The following is a 26,259-nucleotide window of genomic DNA, read 5'->3' on the forward strand; positions in this document are numbered from 1 at the left end:
ATTGCTGTACTCTAGTATGAACAAAAAACTTGATTTAAACCCCAGGCAGCAACCAGTTTATTGTTTATTAAAATATTTATATCCTGTTCTAAGCTCAGGGTGGCTTACAACAAAATGAGTTTAAACAATTTAAAGTTAAAAACAATTTAAACAATCCAAAAGCACATTAAACACTCAAACAATTTAAAAATTAAATATTTTAAACATTGAAACAATATATAATCATGTATATATACATATCTGAAAGTGTCAAAAGAAACATTTTATACCTTAAGACCTCTACTCGATGTTGCATAAATATCTGTAGGTGATGTAAGTCTGTTAGTGGCTATGACAACTTTTTGTACTTTCTCAAAGCAATTCAAACTATAAGCAGCAAGTTGCAAGCTTGAAAATTTTGATTACTTACTTGTATTTCCAAGAAAAGTATCAGCTCAATTAACTGTTTGGTATTTCTTTTGCATTTCTCATGAATGGTACATTTTTAAGAATAATATCAACATCTATACCTGAAAGTCTTCTGTAAGTTCTGGAAAAAATTGTTCATACATCAGTAGATCTTCAAAAGGTCGTCCCAATTCTTGCTTTGGTTTCAATTTGTTGATATCTGTCTCTATGTCATCATTCTGGGGAAGGGAAAGCCAATCTACATTACTAAATACAGTCGCCTCTCCATATTTGTAAATTAAGCATTCAGGGATTTAATTATTCACAGACTACTGTACAATATTTGTCACCACCCTACAACACTGGTGTCGCTGGGAGGGAATCAAATTGGTGGAGTAGGTGGGCCCAACCACATATGTCGGTGGAAGGGATGGGATGGGGGGAGCACAAGGAGGGATGGTGTGTGTGCTCAAGCGGGGGGGGGGAGTAGAGGATGGGATCTGGGAAGCACAAGGAAGGTGCATGCACTCACTCATGTAGGAGGGGAGAAAGGGGTGAGACAGGGGAGCGTGAGGAGGGAAAGTATGCACATTCACTCACTCATTCATGTGGCCAGGAGGAAGATGGACCAGGTGTCTCTTTTCCCCCTCCTCCTGCTCCCCATGTCCCACTCCTTCCCCCTTATCTGCACAAGCAAGTGGATGAGGGAATGTGCCAGCAGGCAGGACCAGACACTCTACCAGTGCAGGTACTGTTTGTATGTATTAAATACAATTTGGGTCACTCAGAGATATTCAAGTTTTTCCACTTTTCCAAGGGGGCTGCACCCTTATCCACTGGGAGAGTGGAGGGCTGACTGTACTTATAGTAACTGATATACTTTTCAGTTTAAATTTATTAAGTACAGTATGTCCAAGAAAACAACTCAGGAGGAAATGCATGAAAATCTCTAAACACCGATTAACTCAAAAGTATTAAAGAGTTCTATTTTTTTATGAGCAGAAGGAAGCCCATATGAAGCATTGGGCTTAAGCTGATGCTTCACACGGCTGACATGAGGAACATACTAGGATTCAGCCAATTCCTTGATTGATATTATGTGTGAACCAAGAATCATGGTTTCAAGTAAACTCTAATATGTTACTAAAGCAAGAAAACTACAATCCCTCGCTTCTTCAACAAAGTAAAAGTTATTCTAACCCATGGTTTGTGATCTGCAAACAACTATAAGCCAGGAATTGGGGGAAATGAACTTAAATATGGGCTTCTCCCTGCTCACACTGCCTGCGGTGAGGGGCTTATCATAGCACATTGTTCCGGTTCTTTTTGCTTACATTTATGCTATATTCTAACTCAGTGTTACATGATGATAAGTCAGTTATGTCCCATGTGTGAAATATTGTTAATAGCAAAGGTAAAATGTATTCAACATTTAAGATACAGTTTAATACACTATGCTCTAAATTTTAATTCTAGATAGAGTAGACCCATTTAGTCACTTGCATAAATGTTTTACCAAGTTCCCATTGATTCAATGGATCTACTCTAAATAGGATCAACAAGTAGGCTACTATAGGGAATAGCCACACTACAATGGATGTTAAGAAAACAGTATAACCATGTTCCAGTTCTGCATAAAGGCATTCTGGCCCAAACTTCATACACTTCTCTGCAGGTTTGTCCATGTTCATTTAAAATAACGGAATTACCTGCATAGTGATTCTTTTGGACATTTATAGTTCTTCCTTTAGTAAAATATGCAGCGAGTCTCTCATGTTTAAAAAGCTTCAGGGAGGAAGCTGAATATATAAAGATTCTGAACATTAAGATAACAGTCTTAAATTGCACTGTGCTATCTGGTTTTGTTGTTCTATTTTCAACGTCAACAGTGCATGTTATTAGCTTAAGTTGCCACAAACACTGTGAATAAGATACAATCTATCACATAAAACTTTACATTTTATTATAGAATAAATAAATAAATAAATCCCAACAAATCTGATGCATAAAATTGTGCTTTTTCAAAAAAAAAGCCATACCTTTGCTTTTTGATGATATAAATGCTTTAAAAACTGGTTTCTGATTCTAGACATGGCATTATTCATTTTGGTGATTAAAATGCATTATGCTATGATATCACGCCACTGACACATAAATTTGTAGTAGCTATAGTAGCTTAGTAGGATAACATACCAACAGATGCTTCCACATCTGAAACTTTCTGTATTATTTTAGCTCATATACTCTGAAATTTACTCTGATAAATTTAAAGACTATTTACTTGTGACAGTAAAATCATTATCCATGTAAATCCATGGTGTATTTCTTTCACTTTGAAACTGCTCAAACATTAATTCCATTCTGTATCATTTACCCTAGTCACACCTTGCATGCAATGCAGTTGGAAAGTATTTGCATGAGCACACACACAAAATATATGCCACATTTCACCCCCTCTGAATATCCACATGGTCCATTAATGAAATGAAATGTTTAAACTGAATTTGAAAGTTTTCAACCCTCACGTTTTTGAAAATATGATGCACAAACTAAAAAAAATATTTTCAGAACAAGGTGTGAGTGCTATTTCCTCAGTTCTATTACCAACCTTAAAATGTTGATCTGAGTCATCTTCATTATCGTTTTCAATCTCAGATTCTGTTTCGGTATCATCATTGTCATCACTTTCATCTACTACGTCATCCACTGTGATATAAAATGCTCTATAAGTAGGGCAGATGTACGTTTTCTACAATATGTACATCCCAGAAAAGAAATGATGCATGTGAAACTTTTCACTCATCAACTGATACCTATTATTATATATGAATTAAATTTCCCATAAGACCATGTGCTGTATGTTTAATTATACAGATTCTTCAAGTCACATAAATAAATATATTATTTTATAAAAAAGATATTGAAGGCTAACTGTTTTTGTTTTTTTAGCATGAGGTTTCGTGAATATAAACCCACTTCTTCAGATGCAGTGCTAAGTGGTACCTGAGGCCTTAATAATACTCTATTTGGACAAAGCAGTCCACATTGTTTGACAGCCCTCCCACAATAAAGGGCTTTTGGATGGGAGAGAGCAGAGGAAGAGCAGTATTTCAATAAGCATGCTGTCTTCCACTTGTTCAAAAAAATGGACGTAAGCCATTAGGACAAGTTAAACTAACTAAAATTATTTTAAACCCAATCTATTATTATTTTACAGTCTTGCTTCAGAGGTCAAAAGGAAAATTTAGGATCACAGTTCAATCTCTTTTTTTCTTGCGTTTTCTTTCTTTCTTTCTTTTTTTAAAGAGGTCAACTTTAAAAAATAGAATCTGTATAACATTTCAGGAATGCAAACAAAAAAGAGAAAAGATTATATAATGTTATGTTCCTATACCAACATACTTTTTTTTTTACTCTCTAAGAGCAGATATAGACAAACCCATTACATTTCAAAATGAACCATACCTTCAGGAGGCAAACTATACAGCTGATACACTGGGCCACTAACAGGTATGACGGGCAGTTGGAAATGGAAAGCACTTTTAATGGTTGGTAGTGGAAGACGGTTTTTAGGATAGCATTTTCTCATTATTAGACTGGAAGTGTTGACTAGTGGATCAAGAGTTCTTACCGCCAGGCATTCCTATTACAACAAATAAGTCATTTTAAAATGGTTGCTATTAGTTCAGAGTTTCTGCTCTGCAAAGTTTAATATTTCCCTTCAATTCATGGACAAAAGCATCTTACTGTTGCCAACCAGATATTATTAAAAACCAAAGGTTTATAGTAAAGATGATCAGCCAATACTTTTTTTATTAAAGGATGCAAATTAATGTTTTCATCTCTTGGCATGGAGTTCACAAAATTGGTGCACATTAAAAAACATGAACAATGAAGCAACAGATGTTTTCCAATAGATGAGGCAAGGAAAGAGAATGGAATGCACACATACTGCTTAAGCCTCCCCTTTCAGCAGGTATTAGTGAATAGAGATCCCATGTTCAGATTTTCATTAAGGACACTTCATCCTGCATGGAGCTGTTGAGAGACTCAATTCATCACTATTGGGTTATTAATTTGACCTTAAGGCCTTTAATGTTGTTCTAGCTCTTGACGTTATAGAAGATCTCACATTACACTAGCCGCCCCGATTGTTCTCAGAGGGGCGGGATACAAATAAATAAATTTATTATTATTATTATTATTATTATTATTATTATTATTATTATTATTAAAACTGTTAAAGTAAGAACCCCAAAACCCTAAAGATTTGTTGTGTTTCCATACAGGCTAGTCATTGCTTTTAAATCCAACATGATTAATCATATTCTTTTTTTATACTATACCATACCAACTCTTGCTATTATCCCCTCTATCTTTTCTGCTGATGTTTAATAATAATAATAATAATAATAATAAGTTTTATTTGTATTTTCCCACTTCTCCCAATGGATCGAAGTGGGATTACAACCAGAAAATCTCCATACAATGGCAATCATATCTAAAATACATATACTAAAAACATCAAATTGTATAAAATTACATCACAGCAACAACAATACATCGATCAAGTTATGCTATTATGACCAGAAGAGGGGTTATCTACAGTTCTTTTAGAAGGTCGGGTGGATATGCCTGCCGGAAGAGATCCATCTTTAGTGCCTTCTTAAAGGCATCTAAGGTAGTGATGAGACAGATCTCTTCCAGCAGGTTATTCCATAACCTGGGGGCCATGGTTGTGTATGTTCTTTTGGATAGTTTAAATAACAGGCTTGCAGAGAGAACTCACATTTTTATTTGCCAAGTGTACAATGGCCTGGAATATTTTTGGCTGAACAGTGGGATAAAATGTGCCAAGGAAATAAGAGCAAGGGCAACTGCAAACTATAAAAGGCAGTACAGTCAAGTGAAAGTTAGCTGAATCTTCAGAATGTCAAAATTAGCAGATCAGATTGAACGTAATTCCCTATGAAATATCAGTGTTATATAGCTGAAGAAAAGCAATAATTAACAAAGTGTTCAAGATTTTATCAATAATGCATATTTACATTGTCATCTCATTGGCATATAAAGAACCTTCAGTATACAGTGGTACCCCGGGTTACGAAATTAATTCGTTCTGCCGCCGCTTTCGTAACCCGGAAACTTTCGCTAGCCGAAAAGCCCATAGGCGCTAATAGCGAAAGCCGCGATTTCGTGCGAAATCGCGCCGAAAAGCACCAAAAATTTTCTTCGTAACCCGGAATGACCTTCGTAACCCGGAACTATTTAATTGAATGGATTTTTTTCGTAACCCGGAAATTTCGTAAGGCAGCGCATTCGTATCCCGGGGTACCACTGTACACTGGTGGCGCAGTGGTTAAATGCCTGTACTGCAGCCATTTACTCAAAACCAGAAGGTTGCGAGTTCAAGACCAGCAAAAGGGCCCAAGCTCGACTCAGGCTTGCATCCTTCCGAGGTCGCTAAAATGAGTACCCAGACTGTTGGGGGCAAATTAGCTTACTTGCTAATTAGCTTACTTGCTGTTCACCGCTATGATCTTTGGAATAGCGGTATATAAATAAAACAAATTATTATTATTATTATTACATTATTAACAATATAAAGTCTTAAAACTTACTTGTGAAGTGTTATACAGAATTTTCATCCCATTAACATCAAGGAATGCTTTTCTTCCCAATTTGATGTTTGTAACACTTTTAATAGACTGCAAGATTCCCTTACGGATCAACATGTGTCTATGCCGGCTATCATGACGGTGCCAATCTACATAAATTGTTAGAAGCATTTGGACATAGCCTCTGTCTACAGCTCGCCTTGCATTCGTTTCTGGGGGAGGGAGAAGATTTAGGCATTAGCAAGTTGTCAAAGAATTCTAAACAGTTAAACAAGTCAAATAGAATAAGATCCAAATAACTGATTTTATTTCTGCTGTCATTTTGATGTCTTATTGTTTTGTTTTCATATTACATATGTAGACAAAATATTTAAAAACAAGCACTGTAAATGATTCCTGAAAGATGTTTGAAACTGACATATATATGCAAACTTTTGCACAAGTCAATAACGTTACCGATACGAGCTAAAATATTTTATTTAGAACAGGGAGACTTACAGTCTCTATCCAAAATTAAAATTTCTGACTGTTCACAGATCAGTCACACACATTCTCATCTTAGCTTACCACATCATATTCGTGTGAGGATAAGCTGGAAAGGGAAAGAAAAAATGTACTTCTCCCTGGAATACTTAACTTACATAGAAACTTCTATCTAACAAAAAATCTGTAAAAACAGATATTATCAGCACTTGCAAGTAGAAATATGAGTACTGAAAAATGTGGTTATTATCCTGAAGTGTAGTGATACATCAGTGCAATTTTCTGCATTTCCCTTCCCTTAGCATAATCACTCACTGACTTTAACACCATGGAATTCCTGATTCTTTCTATATAAAGTATTGTTGTTAACTGCCTTCTAGTCAATCTCAACCCTTAGTGACCTTGTATGAGACATCTCCAAGACTCCCTGTCCTCCACTGCTATGCTTAATTCCCGTAAACTCCTACCTGTGACCTCCTTAATAGAGTGCATCTATTAGCATGCAATCTTCCTCTCTTTCTACTGCTCTCCACTCTTCCTAGCATTATTGTTTTTTCCAATGAGTTGTGTCTTCCCATGATGATTCCAAAGTATGACAGCCTCAGTTTTGTCACCTTGGCTTCTGGAAGATTTCTGGCTTGATCTGTTTTAGGACCCATTTGTTTGTCTTTTTGGCTGTCCACAGAATCCTCAGTGCTCTTCTCAATCACCACATCTCAAATGAATTGATTTTCTTCCTATCTTCTTTTTGAACTGTCCAGCTCTCAAACCCATACATGGAAATAGAGAATATAATGGCTTGTATGATCCTAACTTTTATGCTCAGTAGTATATCTTTGCATTTTAGAATCTTTTCTAGTTCTTTCATAGCTGCCCTCCCCATTCTTAACCTTCTTCTGATTTCCTGGCTGCAGTCCCTATTTCTATCAGTGTTTGATCCCAGGTATGGGGATTCTTTTACTATTTCTATTTCTTCATTGTCTACATTGAATTTGTATAGATTCTCCGTTGGCATTATTTTTGTTTTCTTTATGGTCAAAAGCAAGCCTGCCTTTGCACTTTATTCCTTTCTTTTACTAAAATCGGACTAAAGCGCCTGTTACGAGTATTTATACAGTACTGTGATGAAAACCAACTAACCATTAATTATGATAAATCTAAAATTATGATTTTCTCTAAGACTCGTACTGTAAATGATTGGGAAATAGCGGGTCATAAAATCAATCAGGTTAGATGTTTTAAGTACCTAGGTATAATCTTTCAAGCAGATGGCGCATGGGTATCTCATCGCACAGCAGCTGTCCAGTCTGCAAGTAACAGCAGTAAAGCAATATCCCGTTTTTTTCACACCAAGGGAGGCCAATTTATACCAGCTGCATGTAGGGTACAGCAGGCTAAGGTTATCCCTCAGTTACTGTTTGGCATTCCAATATGGATATTGGGCTTCTCTTCATTGGTTGAACAGGTTCTATCAACCTTTCTTAGAAATTTGTTTGGAGTCCCAAAATGTGTGTCATCAGCTACCTTGAGATTGGAATCTGGATGTATATCAATGGAATGTATTGCATGGGAATGGGCTCTAAGATACTGGCTAAAGCTTATGTTTGCAGGCCCAGAAAGAGGCTTCATGAACCTGATATGGAACAACTCATACAAATCTCAAACACTCAGAGCGATCCAAGAAAAGCTTCAGAGATTGGGCCTTTCAGATAGTTTTCTATGCATGTTAAAGTGGACAATGGCAAGGAAAATCTTCATACAAAGGATTAGAGATATCGACAACCAGCACTCATCATCACTCGCCAACACAACCTGCTCTCCCATTAAGTTAGGCCTAGAATTTAATATAAAGGGTGGCGCAAATTACTTGAAAAATCTTACAATCCCCAAATATCGCTTGGCATTTTCTAAAGCAAGATTTAATGTATTTCCATCTGCAGTATTGGAAGGCCGTTTTCAGCATGTTGAATATAAAGATCGTCTGTGCCCTTGTGGAGAAGGGTCTGTAGAATCTATATCACATACCCTTCTCATATGTATTTTCTACAAGGATGACAGACTGAGATTAATTAAACCCTTATTAAATTTCAAGGAAGATCTCAGGGCTGGTGTACAAGATACCTATTGAAGGACACTGACAAAAGGGTCACAGAAGAGGTGGCAAAATTTTGTTTTGCAGCAATCAAGACACGCAGGGCTATAATTACTACAGCAAGAATAAATAACTGGTATTAGTAATCAACAGTAAACATCCCCTTTTGACCTAGCTCATTTTACAGTGTACAGTATCTGTTTTGCACAACAAGGGCCAGATATGCTCCTAACTGAATGTATTATTTTTAATTGTACAGACTTTGCATAATTATGCTCAATATGTCATTGCTATGTCAAACTGGTTTTAACTGTTTTGATCTGTTTTTAAGTTTTTAATTTTTATTTTTTTGCCTGGAGGTCTGTTGACTGTAATAAAGGTTTGATGATGATGATGATGTTTTCTTTATGGTCAAAAGCAAGCCTGCCTTTGCACTTTATTCCTTGATCTTCCTTAGTAGTTGTTCCAGGTCTATGAGATTTTCTGCTAGTGTTATGGTGCCATCTGCATATCTTAGATTGTTGATATTCCTTCCTCCTATTTTCACTCCTCCTTCTTCTGTGTCCAACTTGCTTTTCTTACAAATATGTTCTGCATAGAAGTTGAACAGGTAGGGTGATCAGATGCAGCCTTGTCTGAGCCCTTTGCCAGTTGGGAACCATTCTGTTTCTCTATGTTCCATTCTGATAGTAGCCTCTTGTCCTGAGTACAGATATCTCATCAGGACTATCATATACGTATACTGGCATTCCCATGTCATTCCATAAGGGCATTCCATAGCTTTTCATGATCTATGCAGTCAAAGGTTTTTGCTTTTGGATGCTTTGAGTAACAGAATGTTAATTTTCCATTTTAATTATTTGGCATAATAACAAACAAAAACCTATTTAAAACTTTTCATATCTCAGGTATTCTATAATAATTTTGATAAATATTGAAGCATACACTTACTTGATTTTAGCAATGCAGCAAGGGTATCTAATGCAACCCTGTGAATATAAAAAAACAAAAGAAAAAATAGACAATCAAATACAAAAATCAAAAAACAGCATGCAGTCTTGCTTGTATTTAAGCAGCCTAATAGGACTACAGTGCTAAACTGCAATGATATAAAAATGAATAAAATTAATTCAAATGATGTTTGTTTTATAGTCCACAAGATTTGTCTCCTTACAACAGTACAAGTATACATAGTCTAGATACTGGTTTTGTAAACTTAAGATTTCTGTTGATTCCAAGCATTCCTACTATAGCATGTTTTAATGGAGCTTACAGACAATATACAGGATCAGGCTGTGCTGAAATTGATTTTTCAAATAAGCGAACATAAAAAAGACATTAAGCTACCAATTTCTGTTACTATATAAGCAATCTATTAAGAATGTTTCATGTGGAAGCTATTGTGAGGAATGGAGAAATCAAAAGACTTCTTCAGTACAAAGAACATGTTGTCTGGACTGTGACTTATAAAAAGAATAAAAAGACTGCTTTTGTGCATCAAGTCTCAGGAGCCACCTCTTAAATAAAGTAACAAACTAATTCAATTTTCTTAACATCAGTTCTTTAGCAGAGTGGTTCTCAAGCATTTTACCTTGGGATCCCTTTTACATGTACATGCAGATATCGCACGCCCCCTGGTCAGCATAGTATATAATAAAAATATTTTGTTTTTTAGTGTGCATATTTTTATTCACCCATTCATGTATATTCATGTTAACATTTTATAAAGTAGCTGGCCTCTTTTTCTTCTCCCTCTGACAGAGACTCCAAGCATCCTCCTTGCCTTTCTCTTTGCCTTCAGGGGAAAAAAAGTTGGGAAGCACAGAAGGAGGAGGGATCAGGCCTCCCCACAGTCCTGCCCCAATGTTTGAGAATTACTGCTTTAGCAGAATATTTTAAAAATCTTTAGAGATGACATTCATGCTTCATCTGAAATCTTCTTTTAAAATAAATAATGTCCAAACTATTAAGAAGTACATATTTTCAATATATTCCAATATTCTACTCACTTCATAAGGCCAGTATTCCTCTTGCTAAAAGGACCAATTATCTTAAATATCAATTCTACAACTCCATTCTTACCCAAGGACACAGCATTTACAGCTGAAAACAAAAGATCACATTTTTAGACCAAAATGCAAACATAATGACACAAATATTTGCACTTAAAACACTGCACATCTAAGACAACATCTTACCTATTATAATTGATGATATACCAAAATTAAACATTTCCTTAATGAAATACTGTATGCAAGTGGTGGACAACTACAGGAGATGCATGGAACTATTCTTCAACCCATGGACATGCAGGCTCCTGCGCTTCCAAGATGGCCTCAGGTTTACATCTATTCGTGATTTTGGATGTTAGGGGGGCAGGAAGTAGCAGGGTGTTTCTTGCTACAGTAGTAATTGGATATTTTTGAACATCAGAGGGGCAGGGCAAGCCAAGGGGCCGCCAAAATGGCCTAGTAGGCTCCATATGTTCTGCAAGTCACACTTTGCCTACTTCTTCTCTATGTAAATGTCTAGTGAAGTTTAAGAGTATAAAATATAAAGGTATACAACAGGGATGGGCAACCTCTAGCACTTGAACATAATCTGCAGACTTCTTTTGCTGTTGTTCCCAAGCACTGACTGGACATTAAGAGAGCATTTAAAGATTTTAACTTCAAGCATCCCGCTTGTAAATAACATACACAGGATTAAGCTATACTTTGCATCAGTGGAGGCATCAGGTCTATGCAGTGGCACACCTTACACTGCTATTGCAGGATGGTGAGCCCCATCTTGCTTGGTTCATGAGCCATCAGTGCTTTGCATGCCTATAAGTTGCTTTGCTAGGGCTCACTTTAAGAGATATTTTTTTAAAATGAGCTGTTTTGTATGCTCGATAAGGAAATGTTAATACTGGTAAAATTACATTGGGTTCTGCCTATTTTGGCCTCATCTACTCTATCCCCAGCTCCAGACCATGCCCAGTGCTGCCCACTGATGAAGTGCAGTCCCAAGGATATGCTTTCCAAACCTGAATTCAGCGTTACGCCCAAAGTTAAGCAAGACCATAATGCTGTATGCTACAAAAGCTCTGTTTTATAATGTTTATAAAATACTATCTGCTATGGTTATAAATTATTCTTGAGGCAAAAGTATTGGCAGGATAACTACTTTACTGCATTTGTTCACTAATTAATCTCTTCCATACTAATCTGTTTAGTTAAGCATACTAATGGAAATATGATGACTGGCAAGCCAGAAGGTCTAAGTGGTAGACTGATTCCATACCAAAGGAACTGTTTGCTACACGGGTACTATTTTGAAATATTTAACCATATTTAATTTTACAACTGTTGCTGAACTAATACTGACATTCTCTTAATTATGATTAAGAAGATTACAGGCTCTGCATCCCCCTCCTGTTAAATATCATATTGGCATTATATTAATGGTTAATACTAACAAGGGTTTACTAACCAAGGGAATCCTGATTAGCATTAAACAAGTAGTGCTGATAATACAACATTTAATTAAGAATAAAGCAGGCAAGATCCTCCTTTCATTTACAGATGCTAAGTAATCCTCATACCTATTGACAGATTATTTGTGAAGTGATGCCTATCACTCAGTGCTCAAGGGTCAGCCCCATTAAAGGCAGATGTTATGGATTTCTATGAATGTAAGAGCCAGGCTATCACAAAGAAAGAAAAGGATGGAGCTGTTGCATGAGCAACTGTGGGGATGTCATGTATTGTACTTGCAATACCCTTGATTAGAAAACCAGGCCCCATTCCCACTGAGCTATAAATCAAATCAAGAATCAGATTATAGGAACATCGTTCCCATTTGAACTCGCATTCGATCCTTGTTTAAGGAAAATCGTTGCCATTTGAATCCGCGTTCGATCCAATTTTGATCAATTTCTCTAGCTAAAACCTGAATCAGCAGTGGATAACCCAGGTTATCCTGACTGCACTTTTCCAGAGGTTTTTTCTTTTTTGCAGCTGCCGTGTCGCATCCGTGGCTCCTGCATCCAGCCTTGTTTCCTTTTTTGAGACAGAAAAGGGGTGGGAAGGAAATGCCTTCCCCCAAATCCTCCTGAGGCAGGAATGATGGACCTGAGGCTTTTGCTCGCGAGGAGCCCCATTGGCTTTCAAATGGGTGCCTCTTTCTGCCTTGGTAATCCCCGAGGCTCCCAACTGTAATAAAAGGGCCTTAGGCTGCCTAAGCACCCCCCAAAAAATTAAAAGGAGGAACGCTAAGAAATACAACTCTCTCTCTTTATGTAGCTATCCAACCCAACTTTTTTTCTCTTCAAATTCCCCACAGAGCCATCCTTCTCTCCCTCTCTTTGCAAATAATAATAATAATAATAATAATAATAAATATTCAAGTGTGTAAAACTTTTTTTAAAAAAAAGAAGCAAGTTAAACTAGGTTTTTTGGAGAGGGAAGAGAAAAGAAAGGAAAGAGGAGAACGGATATGGAGAAAAGGCTGGCGAAAACTTTTTGTGAGCGGAAAGGAAAAAGAGCGAGAAAAAAACCCCAAACCCTGAATGTGGCTCCTGCATCCAGCCTTGTTTCCTTTTTTGAGACAGAAAAGTGGTGGCTGGCTGCTACATGTTGGGGTGGTTTGAAGAAGGGGGGATAAGAAGAAAAAGGAGGGATTAGATGTCACTGTGACGTCTAATCACCTAAGTGCTTGATTGACAGCTTTAAAAAAAACAGTTCCAGAAAGGCAATGGGAATGGGGAACAAAAAAAAACCCTGCATCAAAATACAACAGAGAAATAAAAATGGGAACGAGAACATAGGTAAAGGAAAACCAAGTCTGTTTGCTCCCTTTTATAATGGGAACGATGGACCTGATTCGAATATGACTCGGAAATTGATCCAATCCAGACTCGCAGTGATATATGTCACTTTATATGCCCAGTGGGAATGGGGTCCCAGTGATTTAAAAAAAATCTCCCCACCACCACCACACACAAACAGCTGGCTAGGGAAGAGACCTACTAGTTTTTAGCACCCATGTTAATGCAATACGAAGACAGTTTCATCTTACATATTAAACAGCTGTTACAATACTTACAGTTACTTGAGTACACACGTAACACTTGGAGACAAGGCAGTATTAGCCTTTGATTTTGCAAGTTCTGTTTCACTATGTTTAGAGTTATATTTAAAGCACCACTAATTCTGGCTTTTACTCCAAACTTTCTATCTGGAAAACAACAGGGAGAAGAAATATTAGTACCAATGGCAAGTCAAAACTTACTCCAATATATTTAGAGAATTCATTAAAGCATAGTTAATGAATTAAGTTAACCAACCATATACTTGTGTATAAGTTGAAAAGACTGCAAAAAATTGATCCAATAAACCTAGGTTGGCTTATACAGAGATCAATACAGTAATAGGCTCTTCCCCAGCCAGCTGTAGTGACAGCTGGGTTGCGGAGGAGGAAGCAGGGCAAGCACTCACCCCGCAAACCTTATTCCCAGACAGGCTGGGGACGAGTATAGAGAGCAATCACTCCCCCCCAAAGCCTCGTCCCCAGCCAGGCTGCCTCTTGTGAAACAGCCAGGGTGGGGGGGGGGGAGGGAGGGCAAGTGCTCGCCCCCAAAGCGTCGTCCCCAGCCCAGCTGTCTCTGAAGGGGATAGCCGGGCTGTGGAGGGGGAGCCTGGCTGGGGAGGAAGAGGAAGGTTACTGAGACCCTATATTTTATCCTCAACATCCACAGGTAATATCAAAATCCCCAATTTTGGCCCTAAAACCTGCCCCCAACTTATACATGAGGCCAACTTATAGTTGAGTATATACGGTAAGTTTTAGTGACATCACAGTAAGGGAAACTGAAACTTGTCATTAATCAATGAGTTCTGATCAGTCAATACATTTACATCAAAGTGAGCAACTTTTCCAGAGCATTAAAGTTACCCTAATTCCCCATGCATCTTGAATGCCAAGAATATCTTCAGCCTACCTTAATTTGGGGGTCCCCTCTCAAAGGACCTGGGTAGTGTGGGCAAATGGAGTCATGCCTAGTTTAGGGATGGTAGTTCCACCCTACCCCCAGTGGCAGGGAGTGAGTTATACAGTGGCCCTGCCTATGTGGATTACCACCTATCTCATTCCAGACATGCCCAGCAGAGTGGCTTGATGGGTTGGTTAACATTGGTAGGCAGGCAGGTTAGCCAAAGTCTGGCTTTAGACTGATGCTGATGCCAAGCCTCTTCAGCTGTAACAAATAAAGATGTGGTCTTTTCATGTCAATATAGGCTGTCTCTACTTATTATTGCTTAAGCCTCACTCACCATAGAGGAAGCAATTAAAATAGTAAAACCATGGGTGGTATTTCAATTACGAAAGACTCCTCTAAATAAACATATATTTTACAGATGCAGAGAAGACCAATATAGGTGTGTGATTATTAGATGATAGGCAATTATGTAGACCATCAGGTATTACACTAAAAGTTCTAATGCCTGGATGTCTCCAAACAAAACTCAGTCCCATGCAGATCACCACAAGTGCCTCTTTCATTGACATAAGTGACTATGCAGATTGATTATGGAGAAAGATAATACTGCCTTAAGTTATTAGGGGTTTTAAATCCTTACCCCAAAACCTTAAACTGGTCTGATGATATTTACCATTTTTCAGGGAACTCATTTTGCAACGGCACATATGTCTTTTAAGAGTTCACTACTAGCTTTTAAGGGGGATGTGGTGACTTAATGGTTAAGATGCCAATTCTAATGATCGTAAGGTCAGAAAGTTGGCAGTTCGAGGACCAAGTGCTGCATAATGGGACGAGCTCTGTCACTAGTTCCTGCTTCTGCCAACCTAGCAGTTCAAAAGCATGAAAATGCAAGTAGATAAACAGGTTTCACTTCAGAGGGGAGGTAACAGCATTCGGTGCAATCATGCTAGCCACGTGACCGCCGGATTTGTTTTTGGAAAATGCTGGCTTTTTGGCTTTGTAATGGAGATGAGCACTGCCCCCTTTGTCGGTTACGACTAGATATTCTTGTCAAGGGACTACCTTTACCTTTACTAGCTTGTAAAGTTTAAACTATCTTTCAATCTTCTATTTATTTGCTGTTTAATTCCTGCCCTGTCCATTAATAAGGTAAAACTGTGCAAAGAGAAAAGGGGGTGGGGGGAGAAAAGAAGCCAACTTCCCTGGCTGGTTTTTGAGAATATAGGGAATTTTTCCATAGATGATCACATGGGGCTCTCAGAGCAACTTACAAGGGACTAAAAGTATATTTTAAAATAAAACTATTTTAAAAAACCACACAGTGTCATGCACACAAGTGACCATGTACAATCAGAAATAGGCTCAAAAATGAAAAAAGTTTTTGCAAGACACCAGGAAGATATTGGACCTGGTGTCAGATGATCCTATCTAGGAATAAATTTATATGTTCTTTCCCTCCATTCACCACCTACATCACTGTTAGGAGCTGCATCAGACATCTTTCCTGCCATGATTTGAGGTGTTAACCTAGAAGGGGATAGCTGCATTTGCTTGATGTTTACTGGTGTTAATGTATTCTACAATACTGAGGGAAAACAATGTGACATGCAGTGGGGTGTTTATTGCTAGAGATTGTTAATCACATTCCTTTGTGATTAACAAGCAGAACCCAGGCAAAAGAAGTAAAGATATGGGGCCTCATGGAAACAGAAAAGGGAAAATAAATGTTTTCCTTTTGTGATGAATGAGAGGACAGCCCACCAAAGATTTAAAATTGTGTGTGCTTTAATTATGCCTAACACTTACTGTTTAGTTCTTACTATAATCATCGCTGATGTAGGTCTGTAGCTGTTGAATAAACGTTTTCTGAGTTTTACTGCTGAAGCCTAGATTTCTGAACATAGGGGGTTACCAGATTTGACACGCACCTTTGGTCAAGGCACCTGATACATTAGGCACGGTGAAGTAATCAGGGTGAGGTAATCAAAAATGATGTGAAATCTAGCTACTAATTTGCCCCAGGTAGTTGAGCTATGACAGCGTGCCCTCGGCTTACACGGAGGATCCGTTCCGGATCCCCTTACGTAAGCTGAATTCCACGCATGCTTAAACCCCATTGGAATAAATGGGGCTCGTGCATGCGGCGGTGCACACCCCATTCATTCCAATGGGATGTGCCACCACTTGCACCCCGTGTGCTCCCACGTGGCTCTACGCAGATTTGAGCATATGCTCAAATCCACGTATAGCACGCCCGCATATGACGTGGACGCACTGTATTACTGTGCCATTCATTCTGGAAAGACAGAAGAACCATCTCTAGAACAAAAAAGGTGGTTGTGAACCAACTGGTGTTGTTGCTGCTATTGGCTTCACTTGCATACTTCATAATATCAGGAGAGGGAAAGATCCTTGGCTTGTGAATCCATAATGACTTTAGATTTTCCCCACCAGTATAGCCATTCAGTATTCAAGAGGTCTTCACATATATATATCATATATATCATAAATATATATCATAGCCGCTCTGATAGCCTTTAGGGCTGAAGGGCGGGGTATAAATACCATAAATAATAATAATAAATGAAGAAACAGAAGGTATGTTCCACATGACCACATCTAGTTATCTAACAAGCTATTGCTGTCCTTTCTACTGACTCGTATCTTTATGAAGACTTCACGTACAGAAGACTGCATCAGGATGGTATCTAGATGATTTCAATAGCTTCTAGATAATATCAGTAGTAATGATTATGCTTTGAGAAGCTGCAACTCTTTAGAAGATATAACATTGTGCCTCTGTCCTTTTGCACCTTGTGCCAATAGCATATCAACCTATCAGTTACTTCAGTTTAAAGCTAGCACATTTTCCCATTCTGTTAGTGCAAAGTTATTTATTTGTAATCCTACTCTTGTTCAGGAGGCATAATTTAAGAATTGCACTGGGCAGTATGTCTGCACTTTTCTTCCAACACCACTCACTGCAACAAAAGCAGCAGCTATCATGAGGACGTTTTCAAATTAAACTTACCTTTGGGACCAACTTTTGCAAGAAGAGAATGAAGTAGCACCATTAAGTCTTCATTTGGTGGAGATTCTTTACTGACATTCACAAGCAAATGCAATAAAATCTGTGTCCCTCCTCTAGAAACCAGAATACTTGTTCTGCGGCTACTGCCTAGAAATAAAGTATGAGCCATCAGCAGCAACCCTAAGACATACAGACATCCCTAAGGCATTATCATGAGGATAATGAAATTATAGTTAAAAGGCCACGCTGAGTATTTATTTTCTTGATGTCAGAAATGCTAAGCTGTGTGTGTTTCTAAATTATGCAGGAATGTATCTTAAAAATAATATTTACTAATGGCACTATATAGTCAAACAGACACAAAAGCTTACCTACTGCCACCAATTCCAATAAGATGTTTAAGATATTGACTGTAGTCTGGAAATCTCTTGTATTCTAAAATGAAACAATAGTACACATTTCATGGTATCTATGTCACATCTTTCATATCTACAAACAGATGCATGTAAAACTATAAAAAGAAAAACATTAGCTATTCAAAATGATTTTAAAAGGTTTGGAGTCTGAACTTTAAAAGTCTTCTTTCATTCCAGAATCAGTGCTTCAAAGTAAACAGTAGAATATTTCACACAACTGACAATATTTTCTTGTACATCTCTGACATCAATATGACTTTAAAAAGGGCTCAGCTTTGGCTGCATCATGCCCTAGTTTTTTTAATTACATGCTAAATACAAACACTAACCGAAGTTGCCATTTATTTTACATGAACCGATGATAATACATAATCAATCTGTATGTTAAATTTTGAATCTGTTGTTTAAACAGAGGTTGCCACAGGTAAGCAATAGCATACTTAATGGTAATTCTTATATGGCACATTTCTAAGAAAGCAATAGGCTCTTTACTCTAGTCCAACACAAAAATTCTATAAATAAACTACACTGATTATGCAATTGTGAAGCTAGCTTTCAAACTGCAAGATATTTCAATCAAGCTGTCCACTCACTCATTATATCTGGGAGCTAGTGTCACTTTCCACATGTTGTTGTTGGACTACATCTTCCATCAACCCAGCCAGCACTGTCAATGGTAACGCATCACTGAGCTGATGGACTATATTTGGATGGTTGCAGTTGCCCATCCCTGCACTGTATCACCAAAAGATTGCAATTCACTCTCTCACACACAGACAAATTACCTCCAATGTTGAGAGAATAACTTCTATTCCTGTTGAACCTTTGGCTGTCATTTCCTTCCTGATTTTTTCTGAAAGTTAGAGATGCACATTCTTTCCATTATATGCATAACAATATAATTTAATAAACAGGAGGTTTAAATTTCAACTGTAGCAAAAAATGTATAGAAAACACTCCAATACTGCTAGGAGCAAAAACAACATCATCATCAATAAACTCATTTAAACACTAATGGAACTAGAAAATTAAGGATGTGGGTAGGGAAATGTAGTATCCTTTAAAAGGTAACAGCAGGTAGCTAATTTCCTGAACAGAGCAGCTAACAGCATTCCCTATCGCCATTAATCTTTACATTCTGCAGGGATGTTCTCAGGTTGTATTTTGGAACAATGGTTGCTTTACTGTCATTTTTATATCAGCAGCTCATGGTCTGTGCCACAATCTGCTTCTGGTCTTGTTTTTGCAGAGAGAATGAAGCTTCTACATCTTCTGCTTCCAATTATGTAGTCTACTCTATATTGGCCACCAGGTGATGTCTGTATACAATCACTACTTTGGCTACTTGAAGAATGTGTTTGCAGTGAACAAACTGTTAGCCTAACAAAATTCAGTCAGTTGCTCTCCTGGTTCATTTTTCGATACTAAGCCAAATTTTCCTACAATCTTTAAGTCTGCTTCGTTTCCCACTTCTGCATTCCAATATCCTATGATTAGCAAGAAGACCTGCTTTTTTGTGTGGACTCAAGCACAGAATCTTTCAATTTCTTTTTCTTCTGGCTCTGTAGCTGGAGCATAAACTTGGATTATGGTTATATTGATAGATTTTCCTTGGCATCTTACTGATAAGATTCAGTCAGACTTTGTGTAACCTTCAACTGCTTTTCCTACTGTCAATATCACACAACACTGTTATAGCACTATTATTCCACTTTAACTGCCATGGCTGCCTCCTATGGAATTCTGGGATTTGTAGTTTAGTAAGAGCTCTCTGAATGAGAATTCTAAATGCCCCTCCCTAAACTGAAAATCCCAGGATTCCACAGGAGGTAGCCATAGCAGTTAAAGTGAAATAATAGCATTATAACAGCAATGTGATGTTGTCCTACTTCTCTCCTCACAATTAATGCCTCCCCCTTTCTTCATATATTTTCATTTTCTGAGTAAAACACTGTAATTATCTGACTCAAAATGTCCCATTCCTGTCTACTTTAGCTTGCCCACCCCAGGTGTTCCATTTCTTGTTTTACTATGTCTAGCTTCCCCTGATTCACATCTCTCACATTCCATGTTCTTATACTATGTGTTGTTTCGCTTCTGACTTTCCTTTCACATTTGAGCACGCCAACAGCTGAATGTCTTTTTGGCTCGAGTCTAGTTGTATCATTAGCTGGTTCTGTTGTACCTCAGTAGCTCACTGAGTATCATCTGACCTGATAGCTTCATCTTCTGGCACTATCTCTTTATTCATTTTGGATTGTCTCACCATAGGGTTTTCATGGTAAAAGACATTCAAAGGGGTTTTTCCATGCCTCCTTCTGCACAGTACTAAGACGTCTTAACTATGGTGCCACTGTTGTTGTCTCTGACAGTTCCTCCATCAGTGTCAACTTTCACTGCTGCTGCTGCCTAGTAGCAAAAAGCATATGGGAGATGCTACCAGCAGCACCGATGCCATCAGCATAGCTTAAGAGCTCTCCAGATGAGAATTCTAAATGCCCCTCCCTAAACTGCAAATTGCAGGATTCCACATGAACCACCACCGTGGAAAGGTAGTATCACTGGTGGAAGATTTGCCTTAGGTTCACTGGAAGTTAGACATTACTTGAAGCCACACATTTCTTTTCTAAAAAATGCTCATATCATGTATATATATAGTGGTATTTTGGTATACAGGACTCCCCAAAGATACCAAAATTCATGGATGCTCAAGTCCCTTTAAATATAATGGCATAGTAAAATGGTGTCCCTTATATAAAATGGTAAACTAAGGTTTGCTTTTTGAAATTAATATATTTTAAAATATTTCCAAGCTGTGAATGGCTGACTCCATGGATAAGGAATCCATGGATACAAAGGACTTGCTGTATTTCTTAAAATGACAGACATGACATACAGAACATATTCAAGAATTCGGGAGAGGTAAAAGTACCAGCTAATTTATGGCTTATTTCAAAGTGCATCTATTTACCTTGACTTTGGGTTAGGTGTAGAATCTTTGATGTAACATATCTGGCAGTATCTGCATCCACCAAACATTCTGCATTGATCTTCTCCAGCTGTGCCAATAAGCTCACAATCCGAGAATTGTTAGTTACACTGGAAAAAACAAATACGTTTATGTTGTGAACCACTTAAAATGTGCAGTATGTGTCTTAAATGAGTACTATAACCTTGGAATAAATATACATAGTTAAAATAAATCAATGCTATAGCTTTTGAGGACAAAACCTGCTGCACTGTTGGTCTCATCTGATTAAGGAAAGGCAGCAGCAGCAGCAGCAGCCTCTGCCTTGTTTGTTTTCCAGCTCTTTCCCTCTTCTTTTTTTATTGTAAATCTGGTCCTTCCTGTTTTGGGACAGCTTTCATACCCAAGTTTCATAACAATGTGTGCTTAAGTTGATGCTTCCTTTTTTGTTTGTCTAAATAAGACTCTTTTTTAAGTCCTAAACTCTGGTTTTATTCTGGAAATCTTACAGTAATATTACAGAATCTAGAGCAAAGGCTTTAAACTGTGCACATTGCAGCTCTTGAAAATTTGTCTAAGGTTCTAATTTTGAGCATGTTCTACCAGATACACAATAATATATTTTCTGGTTGCAGGGAAAAACCATTCCCCGCATGCATGCCTAATTTTTGTGCTGAAAAGAAATCTAGAATCATGTGAATTAGAAATAAATATCTCAAGCAAGCATGCTAACAAGAAAAAAAAGACAAGTTCCAATTGCACTTCAGAATGGATATTAGTTCTTCAACAGAAAATCTGGTTTCAACAAACTAACAAATGCATATACAAAACTGCACAACTAGGTCACATAAGCCTTGAAAAAATTTCACAATTAACAATGCTTCACCATAATGAAAATGAAAATGAACCCATCTGCTTTCCAGTTACAATACATGCTTCTTCTGCTCTCTTTTCTTCTGGCACAATCAGAAGGAGATCAGTGTTAACACCTTAATGCTGTATGCAGTCAATTGTAACTACAGTGGAGCCTTGCCTTATGTGGGGATTCATTCCGGACCCCCCCCCCCCCACGAAAGGCAAATACTGTGTAAGCAGTGGCATGGTGCACGCATGCCATTCAATGAATAGCAGAGTGGCTTCCATGTAAACCGGAAGCTGCGTATGGCGCACCTGCGTATGGAGCAGGCATGCTGTACTGTTTTTTGAAATAAATCTGGCTTTAGACAAAAATATTTTTAGTATTAGGAAACTTGCTGGTTTGAGGGGTTTAGGACTCTCCCAATTTTCTAGTTTGATGTGTTTAGGAAACACCTCATGTTCAAGTCTTAACATGAACCTAAAGCAGAAATTCTATTATTTTATTCATTAGAATATTCTAAGTCTAATCACTGTAAAGAATTTACTGGATCAATATCAAAGATCATATTAGCAACTGATCCCTTAGAAATTCTGATATCAAATTGTGATGTCAAAGTTTCTTACATCCTGAACTGCCTATCAGGTGCCTCAATTTAAGTCTAAGAATCTTTAAGCTTTAGATTTCTAAATTGAAATGTAAGCATTAAACCTCTTACATTATTGTTGTTATTATTCTCATTTATACCCTATCGTTTTTCCAAGAGTATGACTCAAGAGTTGCTTACAAATTAAAAATAATTACAATATATTAAAAAGTTGAAATGGAATTAACCTACAAAGTCAAAAATATTTGAAACATACACATAAAATGATAAAAAGCAATTAAATGTGTACAATTTAAAATTGCAGAACTCTCTTAAAAGCCCTTTTCGTAAAAGTCTTCAATTCTAAAATCATGTCTGAAAAACAACATGTTTACCTACTGAAGGAAGTGCAGCAAGGAGGAAGCCAGTATAGGGAGTGCCAAAGTCTAGGGGCAGCCACTTAGAAGGTCCTCTCTCTATTCCCACCAACCATACCTGCAAAGTTAGTGGGACTGAAAGAAGGGCCTCCTCTGCAGATCTCAAGGTCTGGGCAGGCTCATGGGGTTGATATATGCAAGTTAAATAATCAAAGTGTTACAGTGTGAAATGCTGTGAAATGTGCAGCATACCAATCAACCCTGAACTGGCATTTACTGAGATATACCCACCTCAGTCAGCATTCTCTGTATACTAAGCATCTGTTGTTTTTGTGGTGTGACTTCAAGTCATGTCTGACTTATGATGATCATAAGGTGAACCTATCATGGGGGGTTCTTGGCAAAATTTGTTCAGAGGTTTTGCCATTGCTGAGAGCATATGACTTGCCCAAGGTCACCCAGTGGGTTTCATGGCTGAGCAAGAAATTGAACCCTGGTCTCCAGAGTCATGCATAATTCTTAATGAGCTATTCTCTGGTTTAGCTTCCATATTTTTCCTTGAGGATTTTGTTTTGGGATGGGTGCAGGTTCTACAGATGATATTTCCCTAATCCTATGTTCCTCTTGTGTGTGGGTAGTACTGTTTTAGCTATACAAGCACCAGCACTCATCTCTGAATGTCAGAAACAGTGGAAATTTGGATTTAAACAGATTTCTTTGAAACACCATTTTGGAAAAACAAGGAACTACTGTTTCATTTTAGTAACTAGAACTATAAACCACTCTCCTTGTCAGCTTATAACAAAGCAATATAGCAAAGTGAAAATTTATTGTATGCATACACTGAAATAGTGATTTATCTGCAATAAAACAAAAACCTATATGGCAGTAGTTTATTAAATAATGTCAGTGATTGTATACACAGGCGATGTTGGATTTATGTTCTACGGCTGCAGTTATGAAATAACTCTGCTGCAATTATAAATACTGTGTATTTAGAATCAAGTTGTTGGATGACTAGTGCTCTCCAGTTCTGGAGGACAGTGGATGAAAAGCATCAATTTTTAACTGAAAGCTGGCTTCATGTAAATTAATTCTCTTACATTTATTGTCCATATCATGGACAAATATGATTCTGAATAAATGGCTTTTGTATGTTGTTCTTCCACTTTTCCAAAGCCCCCACTGGAGGCAGCTGGAGGCTGGAAACGGTGTGGGGGACTTTTCCAAAGCCATACAAAGAAGAATCTATTAATCTCAAAATATTTTTCCTCATAAACGGTATGGGGGAACCTTCCGCAGTAGCCTCCAGTTGACTCTCCAGAAGATCAAGATGATTAAAGTGTCTGTAAACTGATACCCTTTCAGTCCCTGTACTTCAAATTCTTATGAAAATGTTGGTAGTTTCTCTCAAGGCTGACATAAAAATAAATTAAGCACTTGAAAGTATGAATAAATGTTGCTATCATCCTAAGTAATTCTTATTTGGAAGGAATTGTTTTCCTCATTGTTAGCTAGCTTCAAAAGGTTTTTCAACTCACCGAGGAACATTTCCTGCTTGCCAATGGTGAGTAGAGTTCTCAAGACCCACCCACTTTGAAAGTGGTCTGAACATCCTAACTGCTACATGGAATCGATGACCACGCTTCATGCCAACGTTCGTTCCTCTACAAATGCCTTTTACCAAACTACAAAGCTTTTACCAAGCTGTAACCTATACTTTAATCATTTCTCATACAGTAATCAATTCTAGAGCCTGTCACAGACACAACTGCATCCTGGTAAGTTACCAGGGCAACCATTTCATGTCATAAGGATACAGTTCTTTTTTGTCTACAGTCAAGAAGCAAATCATTCCCATCATCTGAGACAGTTATACTGAATTTAATTAAATAATTCTGGAGACAGATTTCTTTAAAATATAATGGATGAAGAGCTACTTCACACTTTACAATAACTACATGTAGCATGCTTTTAATTATTTTAGCATGTGAGTTGTTCACTTTATTTACTTGAAAGAAGGGCTTCCATCAATAATATAAAGAGTGATCAAAAGTAAAATAATCATAGATTGTGCCAAATTCTACATTAAAGTCTTTTATAAATTTTGCAATACATAAAGGCAAAATCAGTGGAGGTATATGGAGAGAGCCACTGTTTGTGCACTTTTTGTATCCAATTTTGTGTGTAAGAACGAAAATGTTGTGTGTTCTTCTGTCTGTGAAATATTTGATGCAGGTGTATGTTGCAGTTTTGAACTGGACAAGGAGAGTGTTCCTGTTAGTTCTGCTGGGTCTCTTAGTGGCTTTTGACACCACTGACCATGTTATCCTTCTCGGCCACCTCTCTGCAGTGGGACTTGGGGGCACATAAGGAACAAAACAAAGCCCTGCGGGACCCCACAGGACAAAGACCAGGAAGTCAAACAGGAGTCCTCTGGCACCACCTTCTGGATTTGCACTTCCAGGAAGGACTGGAACCACTCTGTTATTTCTTGGAAGGACAAACTAGAAGATGGTGCTGGAGGCCTCCTGTTCAATGTCCTGGCCACTGGCCTGTGGGATCCCTCTGGGATCTATTTTGTTCCCCATCCTGGTTAATATCTATATGAAACCACAGGGAGCAAAGTTCAGGAATTCAGTAGCACCAAAATGATGACACTCCACTCTACCTCTCCTTTCCATCTCATTCCAAGGAAACTGTCTCTGCACTGAACTAATGTCTGTTGTCAGTAATGGACCGGATGAAGGAAAATAAATTGAAACTTAATCCAGACAAAAGAGAGGTGCTCCTCATTGGTCAAAAAGTAGATCAGGGAATAGGGACTCCATCTGTGCTGAATGTGGTTACACTCCCCCTGAAATCACAAGCTCACACCTTGGGTGTTCTGCTGAATTCAGCTCTGAGCCTGGGTGCCCAGGTTTCAGCAGTGGCCATTTGGACAGCTAAAACTAGTGTGCCAGCAGTGTACATCCTTCCCTGAGTGATAACTGCCCAGAACCAATTCTATCCATCCTTCCTACTATATCTCCTCGTCATTCGCGGATTGTAGAATAATGTTGTAGTGTTGTATTGTTATGTATTTTAATCATGTCTTATCTTAATTTTATAGTTTGGGAGAGAGGGTTGGGTCAGGGTTTTCTGGGCTTTACTGTTTTTTTATATTGTGTATCATATAAACTCTGCTGTTACCCGCCTCGATCCCCAAACGGAAGAGGCGGGATATAAATAAATATTTTATTATTATTATTATTATTATTATTTGAGATGTCAGATATAATTACAGTGACTTAAGCCTTGAATGCATCCCATTTGGACTACTGTAACACATTCCATATGGAACGTCTTGGAAATTGTTCTCAGACTTTAGTGGCTCAAAAATGCTGTGGCCAAAAAGCTGACTGGGACCAGTTATAGGGAGCATGCAACTCCCTAATTAAAACAGCTTCATTGCTTCCAGAC

At 37.8% G+C, this 26,259-nt stretch overlaps 1 protein-coding gene across 6 annotated transcripts in view; it reads right to left on the bottom strand.

Moving 5' to 3' along the window:
• The window catches only part of AGTPBP1 (ATP/GTP binding carboxypeptidase 1), a 104,894-nt gene that overhangs the window by 47,840 nt on the left and 30,795 nt on the right, over positions 1-26,259 (bottom strand). For all 6 annotated transcript variants that reach the window (XM_089494543.1, XM_089494541.1, XM_089494540.1 and 3 more), the window contains 11 exons: positions 20,982-21,109; positions 18,796-18,863; positions 17,966-18,029; positions 17,595-17,741; positions 13,669-13,800; positions 10,590-10,683; positions 9,532-9,569; positions 6,009-6,217; positions 3,853-4,030; positions 2,996-3,093; positions 510-626 (listed from right to left, as the gene is read on the bottom strand). In XM_089494543.1, coding sequence (XP_089350669.1) covers positions 510-626; positions 2,996-3,093; positions 3,853-4,030; positions 6,009-6,217; positions 9,532-9,569; positions 10,590-10,683; positions 13,669-13,800; positions 17,595-17,741; positions 17,966-18,029; positions 18,796-18,863; positions 20,982-21,109 — 1,273 coding nt within the window. The remainder of the gene's footprint in view (positions 1-509; positions 627-2,995; positions 3,094-3,852; positions 4,031-6,008; positions 6,218-9,531; positions 9,570-10,589; positions 10,684-13,668; positions 13,801-17,594; positions 17,742-17,965; positions 18,030-18,795; positions 18,864-20,981; positions 21,110-26,259) is intronic.

The sequence above is a fragment of the Sceloporus occidentalis genome, unplaced genomic scaffold (assembly GCF_023333645.1).
Source record: "Sceloporus occidentalis isolate IW3139 unplaced genomic scaffold, rSceOcc1.0.p SCAF_73, whole genome shotgun sequence".
Classification (NCBI taxonomy): Eukaryota; Metazoa; Chordata; class Lepidosauria; order Squamata; family Phrynosomatidae; genus Sceloporus; species Sceloporus occidentalis.